Source organism: Alligator sinensis, unplaced genomic scaffold (genome assembly GCF_000455745.1).
Source record: "Alligator sinensis unplaced genomic scaffold, ASM45574v1 scaffold456_1, whole genome shotgun sequence".
Lineage (NCBI taxonomy): Eukaryota > Metazoa > Chordata > Crocodylia > Alligatoridae > Alligator > Alligator sinensis.
The window spans coordinates 1,007,688-1,024,134 of record NW_005842311.1 but is presented as its reverse complement, the minus strand read 5'-3'; the positions used below and the strand labels follow the sequence as shown (position 1 = coordinate 1,024,134).

At 41.7% G+C, this 16,447-nt stretch overlaps 1 protein-coding gene across 1 annotated transcript in view; it reads right to left on the bottom strand.

Moving 5' to 3' along the window:
• The window catches only part of CNTNAP2 (contactin associated protein like 2), a 1,052,534-nt gene that overhangs the window by 134,224 nt on the left and 901,863 nt on the right, over positions 1–16,447 (bottom strand). The window contains exon 17 of the mRNA XM_025209846.1: positions 2,252–2,497. Coding sequence (XP_025065631.1) covers positions 2,252–2,497 — 246 coding nt within the window. The remainder of the gene's footprint in view (positions 1–2,251; positions 2,498–16,447) is intronic.

Sequence of the window (16,447 nt, the reverse complement as noted above, 5' to 3'; positions counted from 1 at the left end):
CTGATGATGCTGGAAGCTTAACAATTTCGACAATTAGGCAACATATTTAGGTGCCTAATGGTGAAGTTACACATTATACTTAGGCCATACTAAATCTGTGAAATGTTAAGCAGTGTTAAAGTTAGAACATGCTGTGAGCAGTCACACATTAAGGGTTAATACTGTTTCTTGCCTCAACAGCTCATATGTGCCACTAGGGCTGAGTACAGACAGTGCAAAATCCCAAGGCTGAATTAATTCAGTCTTTGCAGGTTAGTCTAAGCTGCAAAGATTTAACCAATAAGCAAGTGAACAGACATTCACTTCTGTTTCAGGAAATGCAGCCACATGCCTGCAGTGGCTCAAGCCAGAAGCCGGGGGGGCCCTAGGCCATAGCTCTCTGGCATATAGCCAGCATGGGCTGTATGTTTTCTTCCTCTTCTTGCTGCCCCCAAGGTCCCTGGGATTTGCAGTCCAGACTCACAATGACAGGACTCTGCAGGGTTGCTCATCACTTCCTCTTCCTGCTTCCAGGTGCCCCTGGGATTTGTAGTCCACGGTCGCAGCCAGCACTAAGTAAGCAGGGCAGGGAAGCTCCGTACTTGGGGGCAGAGAAGTTTAACCCCTGCCTCCATGGCCCCAGACACCAGCGGGGGTTTGCCTGGGGCAGGGCAGTGAGCCAGCCAGTGAGGCCAGTGTGCCAGCCCTCACTGCTTCAGCTAAGGAACAGAGGGGTGGGGCCAGCCATGCTCTCGGGAGCAGACAGCATAGCCCAGCCCAGGGCTGCAAAATGCTGGGATGCTGAGGGACTCGGATTTAACTTGAACCAGGAAGGGGTCTGGGCCAGAAGTTTCATAAACTGGTTTGACATGAATCAGTTAAATCTGATACTACATTCAACCAGGTTTATTTTAAACCAGTTTCAGCCACTTTGAAACTGGTTTATGTGCACTGAATTTCAATTCTGTTATAGGTTTAAACCAGTTTCTGATCACTTAAACCAGTTTATGTGTAACTTCTGTCCCTAGCCTTGAGGGTTGGCAAGCAGGGGCATGGCTAGGAGCCATGACACCTGGGCTCTATCCTTGCTCTGCTTGGGGAGGGGAAAGGGGCTACGAGTGGTGAATCTTAGGATGCTGGTGGACAGCTAAATGCTTGTTTTATCTCTGTGGACCAGACTGGAGTTAGTCTTAAATTGAGTGGGTATTATGGCTCAGAGTTAATTCTGAGACACTTTGAAGGCACTTAGCATGAGATAATGAGCTTTAGCATACAGATGCTCATGGTTTAAATAGCCTTAGTAGGGTCTAGGTGGAACATGCAACTTCACCCTAACAGTCAGTTTAGAAGTCTCACTTTAGGAAAACCTAGCTTGAAAATCTTGATGATATTGTTCTAATCCTATATTTCAATTTAATCTTTTGTTTGAAAGTATTAATAAGTACTGATTAGTTAATTTGTAAAGAAGGAAATACAATAATACATGCGCCCCAAGGCTGAAATTTACAACAGGAGCAAACTCATGTGCCAAGTGCTTGCAGGCTCAGTTTTATTTTTCACTGCATTCATTTGCATTATATAACAAACTATTTTTTTTTAAGGGGAAGAGAAGTAAACAACAGCAGAGAGCATCAGAAAGCTATAAACATATAAGCAATTAACCACCACAAATTGCCTCTATGAGATGGACATTACCATCATGTTTCCTGCAAGGAACATGATGCACATGAAATTTAGGGACCTGCCCAAGGTCACTAACCAAATCAGAGACAGAGCCAGGTACAGAATCCAAAAACTCTGGCTTCTACATTGATGCTGTTACAACAATCCTCTCTTTAATTATGTTTCTATAATGTAGTATTTTTAGGTATTTCTATTTGTGGCTATTGGTTCAAATTTTATTTTCATTAACTGCAATGGGAGTTGGACCAGACCTGTTAGGGAAATTGATGATGAAAAGTGAAGGGGAGAGAAAAACATGTTGTGCACAACACATTTTGACCTAAAGTCAGGACTTTAAAGACCTCTTCCTTATCTTGGGATATCACCTCTGTAGTTTATATTTGCTTTCGTTTTTCTTACCAATCTAGCCTATGGGCCGGACTTTCTATTTTGCTACACCAAGTTTTGCTGGTGTAAAGAACTGGGCCTTGTACATACTTTGCAATTGTAGGGATGAAGGGATATTCTTATTAGCTTATGGCTTTGCTGATTGTGTGCTATATTTTATATATTTCTCCCTTCAACGGTGAAAACCAGAACAACTACTTACCAGATGGCTTGACAAGCACTGCCATGTAGTCCAGAGTGTAAGAACTGATGTACAGGAGGACACAGGGGGATTTTGTGGTACTGAAGCTGAAACTTAGCTCCTCTGCATTCAAACTGATGTCTGGCACAGTAGCCTCAGGGTCTGTAGAGCTCAACAGAGTTCGACTGGCTAAGTCTTTTGCAGTGGTCCCTGGGGATGGAAAACTGTACCTGAGCCACATCCCCTCTTCAAAAAATGCTCCAACATCTTGAAAAAAAATGATAGAAGGGAAAAAGACAAGCAATTTTCTGAGATAAGCCTTGAAAAAACAGCACCAATAAATAGGAATATTAATAGAATTATTATCAAATTGAATCAGTATCTATTTATATACCTGTCAAGGTATTAACTCACCTCCAACAATACACTTTGCAAGCACTAACATTTTTTTCCTGGAGAAGACTTCTGCATTTTAAAGATGGATAAGTGAATGTACAGACAAGCAAAGTTATTCATTCAAAATCACATACAGAACACCAGTAGCAGTTCTAGGTAAAAACCCTATTGTCCCATGCCTCAGATTATGACCTGTGAGCAGAAGACTATCTTTCCATTTGTGCCCATGAAATCCTTATGGTTCATAATATTTAGAAAGTGCAGACAAAAGGTCAAGAAATTAAATAAATGCTACATGCAAATAAGAGAAAGAATAAAGAACCAGAACAAAATTTGAATGGAGAGTTGGAAAATTTTTTGGTTCTGTGAAACAGGGAGATCAAAGAATCTCAAGCACTTCAGTATTAAAATGGATTTGCACTGAACCCTGGAAAACTATTTACTTCTGGACCAATTCTATATTTGAACAGATAACGGGGCTTTACCTTTATTAACTGCTGTGAAACTTTGTGTGAGGGAAGCACAGTGGAAGGGGATAGAAGGAAACTCTTTTACTCTTGCGCAACTGAGTGCAGGCAGGCATAATGGGAATGTCTGTGGAGCTGAGCATTGCCACAGGAGATCAGTATTCCAAACAGATATGAATTGGTTGGAAGGGCATACAGTTAGGATCTGCTAAAATCCAGAGATTCAACATTAGTTGACGTGTGCACAGTTCTTTTTTCTACATGTTTTCCTCTTGTTTGTGCCTTAGACACATCCTTGTGCCCTTTGACAGCAAAATGCCTCCTCCCTTGGGCACTATACTTTCACACTCTTCTCAGTCAGGCTTTGGTTCTGAAAGCCAGAATTTAGTCCCATGACCTATCATTATTTGATAAGTGATACACACATCAACAACATCTAAAAGATCAAAGAATATTATATCAATTAATTTTAGAGGCAGGCCTTTGTGAAAGTTCATTTTCAGAAGAAAATGCTGTCTCTGGTTTATTTTAACTAGTAGCAGAGCAATTTAACATTTAACTGTCTAAACAGAAAGAGTAGATAAAGATAGATCAGGCATAAAAACTGCTAAACCGATTTGAACTGCCTACCTGAAAGAAAATATAGAACAAAGAAAGAACAGAAGAGGAAGCTTGAATCCTTCTTCTTCTCTAAACTTTTAAGTTAAAAATATAAATCCACTGACCTTATATTAGCAATGAAAGAACTCGTTAAACTAGAAATAACACTCTGACTTTCTTGTATCTATTACATTTCCAATAACCATCCTCAAATATTTGCCCCTAAGAAAAGACAGTACTTCCAAGAATCACATCAGTTCCTGGAAAACTGTTTTTTACAGAATCATAGAAAACTAGACCTGGAACGGACCTCTAGAGATCATCTAGTCCAACCTCTTGTGAGAGGCTGGATCATCCCTTTCCACAGCATCCCATACAAATCCTTGTTTAACTTACTACTAAAATGACATAATCAACCCTGTCCCACAGCTACAAAGCATAGGACCCTAACCTTCACAGGTGAAGTAGGGGGTTAATGTTGGTTCATGTCCTGCTCACTGCAGAGGTTGTTAAATACACTTGAAAAATCCCAGGAAGAGGGCAAAAATCCCCACATTCTGTACCAATCTGATCATGGGTAAAATTCCTTCCAGACCCCAAATGTATTGATTGGTTAAATGCAGAAATTCATATAATGGATCTGACACTGTTTTCTGAAAAGAGGTTCCTCACTCCATGAGCAATTTCATTGAGAAGTTGCTGTTATATATGATTATAGATGTCAAAATATGGCTTGATGGTAATAATTAAAGATGATGCATGAAATTCAGATTCTTCAACATTTGGGATGAACACTCAAAATAGCAAAACTTTTAATGGAATTAAATCATTTGGTTCAGAAAAATCTCAGAACAGGTCTCATTTCAGAACAGCCTGATGGACACTCAAGCTGTTGTCATATCTTATGAAAGACGTAGTTCAGGTGCTTCATTCTTTTCCAGGAGAGGGCTTCCTAGTTATATTTATCTCTCGCTATAGTATTTCCCTTTGGCTGAGTTTCTGCAATGCAAAAACTACAGGGCATCCTAGAAAATATAAACTGGTCATGGATCCTGGTTCTTAGAAGAGAAAGAAGCCATGGGGCAGAGGAACTACAGCCCCTATGGGGACACCATGACATCCCAGGCAGATGAAGAGATTAATGTCAAACCAACCTGAAATGGAACAGTTTTTTCAGTATTCCTTATAGAAAATAAAAACATCACTGGCAAAAAAGATATTTCCTTGTATTTTCTGTTAAAACAATGTTTTGAAGAAAATTCTCCACAAGCTCTAAAAATATAGTCCCATCTATTTCGTACATTAAACGTATAAGCTAAGAGGAATGTTACTTTAATATATGGTGAAACTTGACTTCAGCAAGTGCTTAAGGGATTGACAAAGAACAACTGCCTCCCAAAGGCAAAGCATCATAACTATGTAAAGTACATATATGGTAATAATTTTGGATGGTTTCTTAAAAAACTTTTCATGTGTAAGATTTGCTATATAGTAAAAAATGGTTTATGATATATTGTTATTTTAATTAATACTAATATAGGTCATGCTTTATATTAATGACAAATAACTAATTTTTAAGGGTTTAAGAAATGATTAAAAGTTGTTATAAGTATGTTACAGAAATGTTTTAAAATGGATATAAGTGATCCTCTTGATCAGCTGGACTCTACAACCAACTATAACAATTGACTAGTCATTTATTAAACACTAATTATCATTTGCTTATCTTTCATTAGTAACTCAGCTTATAAAGTGGGACTGATTACTGTCTAACTGCATAAATGTCAATATTCTGTCATATGTACAGGGAACTTTCATTTATATAGTTCCTCCACATTCTGGAGTATTTTGATTTATTTTACAGAATTATGAGTGAATATGTAAAGCCAAACTGATGTGCAGCTAAATGATGATTTAATTAGACATGTAATAATGAAAGTCCTGTACTGGAGGACAGAAGCCCTCAGGTTTCATCTAAGGAAGCTTAGTTGAAGAAACAGTAAGAAAGATAATATTAGCAAATATTTTATTGATGCCCCCTTTCAATATTTTGCTAAATCTAGTGCTAGAAAACTTTATGGTTTTCTGTTCCCTTATAACAATTTTCCTAGATGTGAAATGTCATATTTGGAAGTGTCACTGTGTAACCACATGAAAAAAACCACTCAAGCTGTGGTCTCACAGACTTATAAATAATTGAGAGCCACTGTGATAGATTTATAGCTGTTATAGGAGAAACTTTAAATCATTTCCAAATAGTTATGGGAAATGCAATTCAGTTTAACAGCTTTATTCTTCACTAGACCCAATCTCTGTACTCTTGGATTAATAATTAAGGACCCTATCTTGCAAACACTTACCACCATGCAAAGTGCTTCCTACAATGAATAGTAACATTGAAAATAGTGGGAATGCTTTTTGCATTAAACGCTAGCTTACATCTGCAGGACTTGCCTCAAAACGATCTTATTTAAATGTTATTAACTATATGATGATTTCATAATACACTCTTATCTACAATTTCTGATGCAGCATATTCTTTTCTCTAAACTGTACTTATCTATAAGATAGCTTTGAAATTCCAGTGGGCGATCAAGAAAGAAATTACCTACTTGGAGGTCACCAAATTCCAGTCTCCTTGAAGCTTTGTAACAGGCAGCAGCTAAATTACAAAAAGCATTTAAGCAAGCATTTAAGACCAACTGACTAAATGGATAGACTCATACAAGGATGTCTTCCTGAAGCAGAGCCTAAAAGGGAAAAATAATATTCTTTCTTCTTCTGGAAAAATGGTGACAAGATTCAAATAAAGTATGTGCCCTGTTGCTATAATGCAGAGATTTCTATGCACCTACAGTTACCTTCTTTTGGAATGCTTTAGATGAGACACCTAAAAAAGAAAAAAACTAAGGGCCTTGTTATACCTTATGTTGTAAGCTGCACAAATGTTGAGCAGTATTAGTGATAGCTTGGAGTTTGGAGCTGTCACCCCTTTAGTCTAGAAACCTTCTCTGACTATCCCCCAAGCCACAGCTGTGACTTGCCACTAGATGCCTGGTGCATAGGCAGAGAACTAGGAGCTATAGCTGTGAGTTGCCCCTAGAGGGCCGGTGAGCCAGGACAGGCTTCTATTCCAGCTCTATGGCGGGATGTGACAGAACCTGGGATACTGGAGGATCAATAGCAAATCTGTGGGGAGTGGCCACGTCTTAATGGAACAGGAGCTGTGTTGTGTGGATCAGAGATAATTCTGCCCTGGAGTGGCATAACTTTGTGCCCCATAACAAGAATTTAAAACCACTTCAAGGCGTTAATGTATGGCCATCCAGGGGTTAAGAGCTCCAGGAACCACCCAAAAGTACCATGTAACAACGCCCTAAGGAATCAGAAATAGAAAAGGGTTCCTGCTGTTACTGCTCTTTCAAGACAAAAGCCGCAGGGAAACGAATGTGGCAGGAACAGATCAGTTTTCTTTGGATAGCAGTACATATATCTAAACCAACATGCGTTGCAGTCATGCTCTATTGACAGTCTTTGCAAAACATAAATAGAGGAAGTTTGGACTAGCTGTCTGCAGAAGCACAAGATAGGATTTGTGAAGGCAGTAGAAACAATTTTATGGAGCAAGAAGAGTATTCCTGATATGAGCTGTACATATTTCCTATATATATTCTTCTTACATTTACAAGGGGATGAAGGAAAAACAGATGCAAACCTCAATCCAAAACAAACAGATCTAAAATTGATAAATGTAGTTTGATGTCCAAAATTATTTCCTTGGTTCCTTATGCCACTACTCCCACATCACTAGTTTCATTTTTGCAATGCCATGTTCCAAGGACCAGACATATCTAAATTGGATAAAACCTGATCCCTGTGTTATTTTCACCTTGAGCAGATGGAAACTGGTTACTGGAAATCTCATTTTGTGATGAGCTTTCTTGGTCCATTACAGACTTAGGAAAGGACAGATAAGGGACCTGATTCTCTTCTCCTCCTGACTTTACCTCATGGGAACTCCCCCAATGTCTCTTTCCTTTTTCTGCGTCACCACCGGTAATTAAAAATCTGCAGGCCAAATGCTGCCCTCAACCATAGCTTAAGCCTAAATATTTTCAAAGGAATTTTTATTTCAGTGGCTCCCCCTGCAAAACACACCAAATTCAAAGGAATTTTTATTTCAGTGGCTCCCCCCGCAAAACACACCAAGCAAAAGAACAAACAAGAAAAAATCCCCTCCAATGATTATGTAACCCAGTCTGCTGAGGGAGACAAGAAAATTCCAGGAAAAAGGCTGCTCTTATTTCAGAAATCTGGATTTATACACACAGTCCTAAGGCTCTGAGTTTTTCTTAACCAGAGATGGCTAATTAAAAATATTATTCATACTGCCAGCATCATAGATTTTTTTGGTTAGGTTCTGACTGTAATAATTTTTGACCAAGGACATTCACCAGAGGGACTTGCAGCCTTGAGGAAGGCACAGAGGTGGTTAGGGCAGATAAAGCAGCCCAACAAAATTTCTCTCCCTGTCTGTCATTTCCTTTTTATGCGTCTCAGCTCCACGTCCCCTATCCATAAATATGGAGTACATATTATCTATAGGAGGCTTACTTTGCTTGCGGCTACAAGACGTGCTACATAGCATTAGAAATTGCACCAGTTTCCAGACTGTGGTCACAAAGACAGACTTACTGTTGAGAAACTTCCTGGCCAGAGGATATTAAAAGGGTAAGACACTCATTGTTCTCGATCTGAGGAAGACTGCACTGAGACTTTGAAAGACTTTAATGATTTTCATTTTACTGCTCCTCTTAAGTTTACACTAGGTTCATCCTGCGCTCAGCCTCACTGTGTTTAGGTTGTGAACAGAAGAAATGGAGATTTAAAGATTTAAAGACATTACTAGGCTTATGCTTTGGCTGCCATCACTGCACTTTTTTGGATGCTTGTTTGAGCTTTTGACGGTTGTGTCAAATGTACAATTACAGCAATTATTTGCTTTTGTTAATAGAATACAAGTCCTTTACCTATCTCCTAGGCATAAATATATCAGTACTGGATGTAAAGACAGCTTCCTTGAAAAATGACCATAAGAAATGGAATATATGGAAAATAATATCCAAGGATGCCTGTCATAAGGCTTTGATAGAAAGCCCACCTAACCTGAGAGAACTCTCACTGCAGACAGTGGACAGTGTCATCATTTAATTTCAAAGAACAGGTTCATTGTAAACAGAGGCTCACTATAATCACAGTTTACACAAATGTACTTAAACAAATAGGAATGTCTATTCTACTTCATTATATTTGGAAAGAAGGCTCAAGTAGAGCAGGGTAAATCTTCATTTCACCTTATTCTGCATTAGTGTAACATCCCTGTAGAACTTCAGCAGCGGCATAGGACATGTGTAGGGGGGGCAGAGGGGGCATGTGCCCCCCCGAGACTGGCTACAGTCAAAGCTGTCGCCAGCTTCTGTGGGCAGTGGCTGCTTGCCACCCCCCACCCCTGCTGCCAACACTACTGCCAGCATCTGCGGGCAGTCCTCACTTGCCACTATAGTGCCCCCTAAGTCTCGGGAGGCCCCAGTCAGTCATGAGCAGTGGCATGAGTCATAGCTGCTCATCAACACTCTAAGTTACATGGAAAACAGCACAAGGCAGGGCGGGATGGCACTTTGTGGCAAGGCACTGTTGGTGCCTGCCACTTTAAGGGCTGAGCCAAGCAGCCAGCAGTTGCTTGACTGTGGTGGCCATTTTAGATCTCTGGCTGCCTATATAAATAGAGCAGTTTGCTGCTAGTAGGCCAGGCAGAAATATTGCCTGGTTGTAAGGCTGAATGCAACATCCTGGTGGTAAGGGCAGGAGCTTAAGAGGTTGGTTTGGAGGCTCCTGGCCCTGGGCATGACCTAAAACTGCACCCTGCTGGGAGTGGGTGGCCTGGGTGGCCTGGCAGGTGCCCCCAGGAAATGCCAGGCCAGTTACCACCCTGGTGAAAGGCATGTAGGGGCACCTTAACCCCAGCTCTCATGTTTGGGTGGGTGATCTGAGCCATGTAATCCAAGGAAGGCCAGGTAAGCTACATGGGATGCCTGAGCCTGCTGGGGTGAGTGACCCCGTGGGGCCAGGCATGCTTCATGAAGCACCTGATCTGGGAATGGGGGATCCTGATCCCTGAGTGCAGGCAGGAGGCCGAGATCTGATCCAAGGGACCTGACTGGTCAATGATGAGCCAGGACCCAGATAGGGGTCAGAATGGCCAGGGGCCCACTGCAAGGGATGCCTATTTAAAGCAAAGAAGCTTGGGGTCCTGACTGGCCTGAGATGGGGCCAGGGCTTAAAGGGAAGCTGAAGGTCCCAAGGGAGGGGCCACAGCTAATGGGCGAAGGAGACAATTGAGTTGATTGCCTGAGATGCCATCTGTGATGCTTGGGCTGCAGTGTAGGGGAGGAATGGAGCTGCAGATAGTGCCCCCTGGCATCGAGGCTAGAATGGGCAGCCTCCCACCTTGTTAACATCTCAAGTATGTTCCATCAAGGCATGGCAGGTGAGACAGGTAGGCAGTATGCCCAGAGGCAGGTGGAGAAACTAGCACTGTGGTTAGTCAGGGAGCCCCACATCGCCACACACTTATGTGACGAACTGGTTTGGAAAAGCCTAAGCTTGCATAAGTGGCATACTTTGCCAGATGCTACAAATGTGGCGAACAGAATGGCCAGAATCAGGTAGCTATAGCCATGTTCCCTGAAGCTTTTTATTGTTTCCAGACAAAGTTCATCTGGGGTTCAGAATCTATTCTCTTATAATTGTGAAAAAATAAGTGAGGAGGAAAGTGGCATGCCTTGTGCAAGAAAAGAAATGCTTCTAAACAATTTTTTTTCACGTACTATCAGGCTTATGCAAAGGGGACCCCATAATAGACATCAAAGAATTTTTTCCAATTGAAGGAGCATTTTGGGAAATACTTGAGGTTGCTCTGGGAGGATGCCTCAGGGGTTCTGGTGCTATCTTGGAAGCTGTGAGGCCTGGCTTCAGTTCCTTGCTCTACCACAGGTTTCCATTGTGACCAGGAGCAGGTTATTTTGTTTCACTTGGTTTGAATACCCGCCTAGTTCACATGGATGCCAGGAGCACAAAGGTATGGAAACATGTATATTTGGAGTAATTTATAAAGGGGGATGCTTCAAAAGGGCAGCAACTGTTACCAGTAGTGGATCCAAGGTGGTAGAAAGGGAGGTGTGGTGGCAGTTGAGGACACTTTCTAACCACTCCAACCTTAACACTAGATGAAATGATGTTAAAGTTGGAGTGTTTTTGCTACATTTGTATTATTCCCAATTTTTATGCATATAACAATTAGAATGCAACAACTGATGCCCTTTTGAAATGTTCCCTTTTTGAAACATTTCCAAATGTGTATGTGTCCAGGGGCAGATCCAGGGGGCATACAGCAGCATGGATGCATCTCCTTTTCCCCTCTTAGTTGATGCTATGGGAGCAGCAGTTAGGAACTCTTCTTTTTAAAGTCCCTAAAGGAAGTAAGACTGCTTCTCCTTCCTTTTTCCTTTGTGGCATATCTCATCCCCTCACATTCCCCCCTCTCCTGCCTGCTCCTGTCCAGATGACCCAATGGCAGGGGTGCTCCACAGCCTCCCCTTCTCCACTTCAGCTGGGCTTTGTGGTGAGCTGGGCTCAGCCAGAGACAGCAGCAAGCGGTGGGTTGGTTCCTCCTCCCTTTTCATTCCCTTGCGTGGTCCTTGACAGCCTGGGAGCAGGCATAGGGGAAGGGAACCTGCCCACTGTCACTGTCCCAAGCCAATTCCAGTTCCCTGCATAACCTGGCTGGAGTGAAGCAGGAGCTTCTCCCTGTGGAGCTTCTCCTCCTCCCTGCCCCTGGTGAAGCTGGAAACAGTGGCTGCAGTGGAAGGCAGAGGAGGGAAAAGAGGGGAGGGGCGTGTCCCTGAGTACAGAAGAGAAGGGAGGGGAAATTGAGAGGGGGAGGGAAGGTTCTTACCTGATTGGGTGACAAAGTCCTCCACTGATGCCCCTTCTGTGGGGTATGCCCACCTGCTGGGGGAGGGGAAGCTGGAAGGGGGGTGTGTAGTTACCCCTTCAGTGGAGGTGACTGCTTTCATATTCCCCCTTTACAAAAACTTGAATCTGCCCATGCATGTGTCCATACCCAGATACACATTAAAAGACTGTGAAGTGCCTCTGCTACTACAGCAGTGATACACAATGCCATGGATAAATTGACATGGCACACAAGAACCTGAAGTTTGAATCTCTGAGCCACTTCTTGTAGCTGCTCCTTTACACTAGTCACCAGTATTGCTGAGGTAGCTCCACTCATCTCTAGTAAAACATTTTAATTCAATGAAAATTGACACCAGAACAACCCTATTATAATAGCCTGACAGAGAAGTTGAAAGTTTATTACATTTTCTGAGCTGTCAGGATTTTTGGAATTATTACCCTTTTTTTATTTGGTTTTTTGATATACAGACAAATAAATCTTTGCTCTTTATAGTAATATATTGTGGATCGATGGTTGTGGAAAGCCTTACCCCACTAGTTTAGTTATAATATGTCTGATATATCTTTGAGGAATGAGAGGGGTAGAAGAACGTATTTTTTTGGATTAAAAAGCAGAATAAAATATTCTTTTTTCAATTAAGAAATTCTTGTGGTGTTATGTGAAATGCAGTTTTCAAAGCACTGTGGTATAAACTGTATGTTCAATATGAAGGCACACACAGGACAGAGATATGCACCAAAATGAAACTTTCCTACAGGATATTCATATCATTTCAGGGATATACTAGTTTACTGAATACATATGCATTATTTCTGTTCATCCAAATCTCCAATTCTGTAGACTGGTCCACATGTTTAGAACTTTTTACCGTAGAGTTTATATTATCATGATTTGTTCCTAAATCTTAATCCAAGAAAATGTTCTTATATAGCTAATGATAGAAAGACCAAAGCCAGGATGCGTATAGCTAATGACAACGATGGTTATGTCTATTTGGTCTTTAGATCTCCTATAAAAAAGAATAACTGGAATGTTTTTTAGTATTTAAAACTATGTTTTCAGCAAATACAATTTTAAATAAAGTGCCCAAGGTGAGAGTAATAGTTGCAAATCCATTGTGTTCTACATGTGTGAATCTGAAGCCTACTTTTGTTGATCATGTTTTGGAAAATCTGGAAAGGATGGCTTTGTGGTTAAGGGAATAAACCGAAATCTAAGGAATCTGGTCTGTAGTCCCAGCTGTGCCAGAGTCTTCCTGTGTGACTGGCACAGCCTTCTTCTGGCTTCAATTCTCCGTGTATAAAATGGGGATAACATAGTGTGGCAGGGCACTGTTGGTGCCTGCCACATTAAGAGCTGGAGCCGACAGCAGCCAGGTACTTGATTGTGGCGGCCATTTGGGGACACAGGCTATATGCACGGGGGGGCGCCCAACCCGCCATGAGAGAGACATCAGCTGGCAGAGCTGAGGCCAGGAACACCTTGGTGGCCTATGGGCTGGGGCTACGGGGATGGAGAAGGCTCCTGGGCATGACCTAAAACTGCACCTTGCCAGGGAAGGAAGGCCTGGTGGAACCTCCCTAGTGAAAGGCAGGTTGGGGGCACCTAATAACCTCCAGCCCCCACACAGTCCTAGTTTGGGAATGCCCAGACCTGGAAGGGCTTGGCGAGGCCTGAGGCTCAGTTGTTCCACTGGAGTTGTGAGGGTATAAGCAGGCAAGCAGACCGGAGGTACATGAGTGGTCCATGCTGGGGCCAGGACCCAGAGAGAAGTAAAAAGGGCCAGGGGCCCACCGTAAGGGATGCCCACAGAGTAAAGAGGCTTGGGATCCCAACTGGCCTGAGATGGGGCCAGGGCCTAAGGGGGAGCTGAAGGTCCCAGGGAGGGGACCAGAGCTAATGGGCAAAGGGCACGGCTGAGTTTGGCTGCCTGAGATGCCATCTGAAAGGCTTGGGCCACAGTGTAGGGGTGGAACAGAGCTGCAGAGATCCCCCTAAACATTGTGGTTCAAAATGGGCAGCCTCCCACCTAATTAACATTGTAATCATGTATCATTAAGGCATAGCAGACGAGAGAGGAGGATGGTCAGCCCAGAGACAGGTGGGCAGGCCAACATCAAACTGGTCCTGGGAAGGCCCCCTGTTACACATAGCATTATAATTGTTGTAAGTATTGGAACAGATTACCTAGGGGGAAAAGGGAATTTTGTAATTGGAAGTCATGAAACACAGATTATGGTCAGGTACAAACATTTTACTTTTACTGGTATAAGTGACTGGAAACCAGTCTATACCCATAATATAACAGAAGTTCAGCACACAAAACCTATCTGTATATGTAACAGAACAGAAGCTTGGCACACACATACTAGCTTCAAAATGGTGGAACCTGGTTTAAGATTTGCCCTACCCTCCACCAAAGGGCAACTGTGGGTTCTGTTCATATACTGCTGTTCATATATGAACACTTGTCTGGAATGGCTTGGACAGGGATTTATCATGCCTTGAGCACAGGTTTGGACAAAATCATCTCCTGACGCCCCTTCCATTCCTATTCTTTTATGATTCTCTGAGCATGTGTGAGGCAGAATTTAGATGTGACCAAGCGGGAAAATTAGAAGCTGCTCTGCTTACTCACCTAGGCAGCCAGAGCAGTAGGTCTTTTAATTATCCATTCAGTATTGTAAAAAACTAGGTTTCTCCCCAAGGCAGAAATAAAGAGCTAGATGAATAGGAAGGAAAAATGTCTGAAACAAGACTTTTCTGTTAATAAGTACAGCACTGCTTTCAGACTTTGCTTAAGATAAAAACAATTCACAAGAAATAGCTTGGTATATAATTGTATAGGGGTGTATGGAACAGAATAGGGGTTATAAATTTTCATGCAATGCATTTGCATTTCATGAGACTAAAAAAATGATGTGTGTTTACATTCTGTGTTTGCTCATGCAAATTAGGTAACTGCAGAGAAGCTAACAGGTCTAAATTTACATTGCCAACAAAAGTTGGAGGTATATGAGCTAAGACTATGCAACGCTTCTGTTATCACACTGAAGCCTGCTGGTGGCAACGGGCTATTTTTCTTTCTTAGTTTGGGTTTTTGGTGCCTCAGTGCTTGGAAGACTAACTTTTTTCTGCCATTGCCCCCAGCGTGACCTCTAGAGTCTAGCATTTGTGCTGCATAATCATGCCAGAGTTTGGTCCTCAATCTTTTTAATCCGCTATCAATGCAGCCACAGAGACAAAGATAAACACAGACAAATTAGTCTCTCAGAAATGCTGTTGTGGGGATGGGAGGACCATTGTGAAGGCCCCCTCCCTCAGAAAAATGAAAAAGAATATGCTTAAAAAAGGATAAAATAAGGTGAGAAAAGTCAGTGAGACTCAGATGTATTGCAGCCATTTCACTGAACAGTTCTGAACAGAAGAATGATAGCCAGTTGCACAACCAACAACAACAAAAAACTGGCAATACTAATACTAATCAAAGTACATTTTGGCAACTTTGTCTTCCTACAGGGATAGTAATATGCAGATACCTACTGTGTCAATCACATGTACTGCCTACTGTTACTTAGACTGGAGACAGTACAATTTTTCTCCAGTCACTAATCAGTAATTCTCCAGATAAGTTTAATAAATAAAAATATCCTAACTGTGCATGACGAGCAGATACCCTGTGAAGCATTCAGTAGTTGCAGTCTCTTATGCCAATGGTATTTTATTAGCTTAGACTTTTCATATTACCCCTGATGCCAGTCACCAAGTATAGTGGAATAGAAAAGTCTGGGATGTTGTGTATGTGAGCATGAGTGATGCTTATGAGTGGGTGTGAAAATGTATACCATAAAGGAACAGGCTGGAGAGGGTTGGGAGCTTGTAGAGCCTGTTCCCTGCCCAGCTCCATGCTCACAGAAATTAAATTTTCTGTGCAGTAAAGTGTCTCATGTAGACACGCCCACTGAATAGTATTTTGCTATTCCATTGGCTCTATTTGACATTAACTTGATTCTCACTGCTCAGATCTATAGGTCTGTGGAAGGTTTATTCATGGTGAGAAATGTACCAGATATAGTCTCCTAGAACTAATGTATTAACTTTTAGCTCTGGAGATTTGCACTCAAATCCTAGCTTAGCTACAAAGGGGAAAATGAGCTTGGTTGTCTCATCCCAGGTCCAATGTGCACATTACTAAACTATGTAACAATGCAGCATGATTTGCAGTCTCTGCCAAGGGAGATGTCAACTGGAACATGCAAATAGAAGTAATACGTTTCTCTGCTCTCTACTGGCTCTAGCCAGTGCTGTCAGTTTCTTATTTTGATGTACAAAAAAAGACACACACATTAAGAAAAGAAAAAGTATTGCCATGTGTAAGTGATACTTCTTAAGAGCAGCTATGTATCTTAGGCCTGACAAAGGCACCAAATAATGTATTTGGCTGGGTGAAAAAAAGTGTACAATTAACTCTTACTTATGCATGCAATAATGACTGGGTAAGAGATCAATAAATGTGGATCTTCACATTGTAACTATAGTTAAAAGCACAAGTAATACAATGCTATTCAAGCTAGCTCCAAAATTCAACATTTGACCTAGCTAAAAAAAGGGATACTAGCTTCACAGAAATGGTCTTAAATCATTTGGATGTGCCAAAAGACAATTTCAATGAGAAATTTAGTCAAAATTCCAGATATGTGAAGTTTCTGGCCTGTT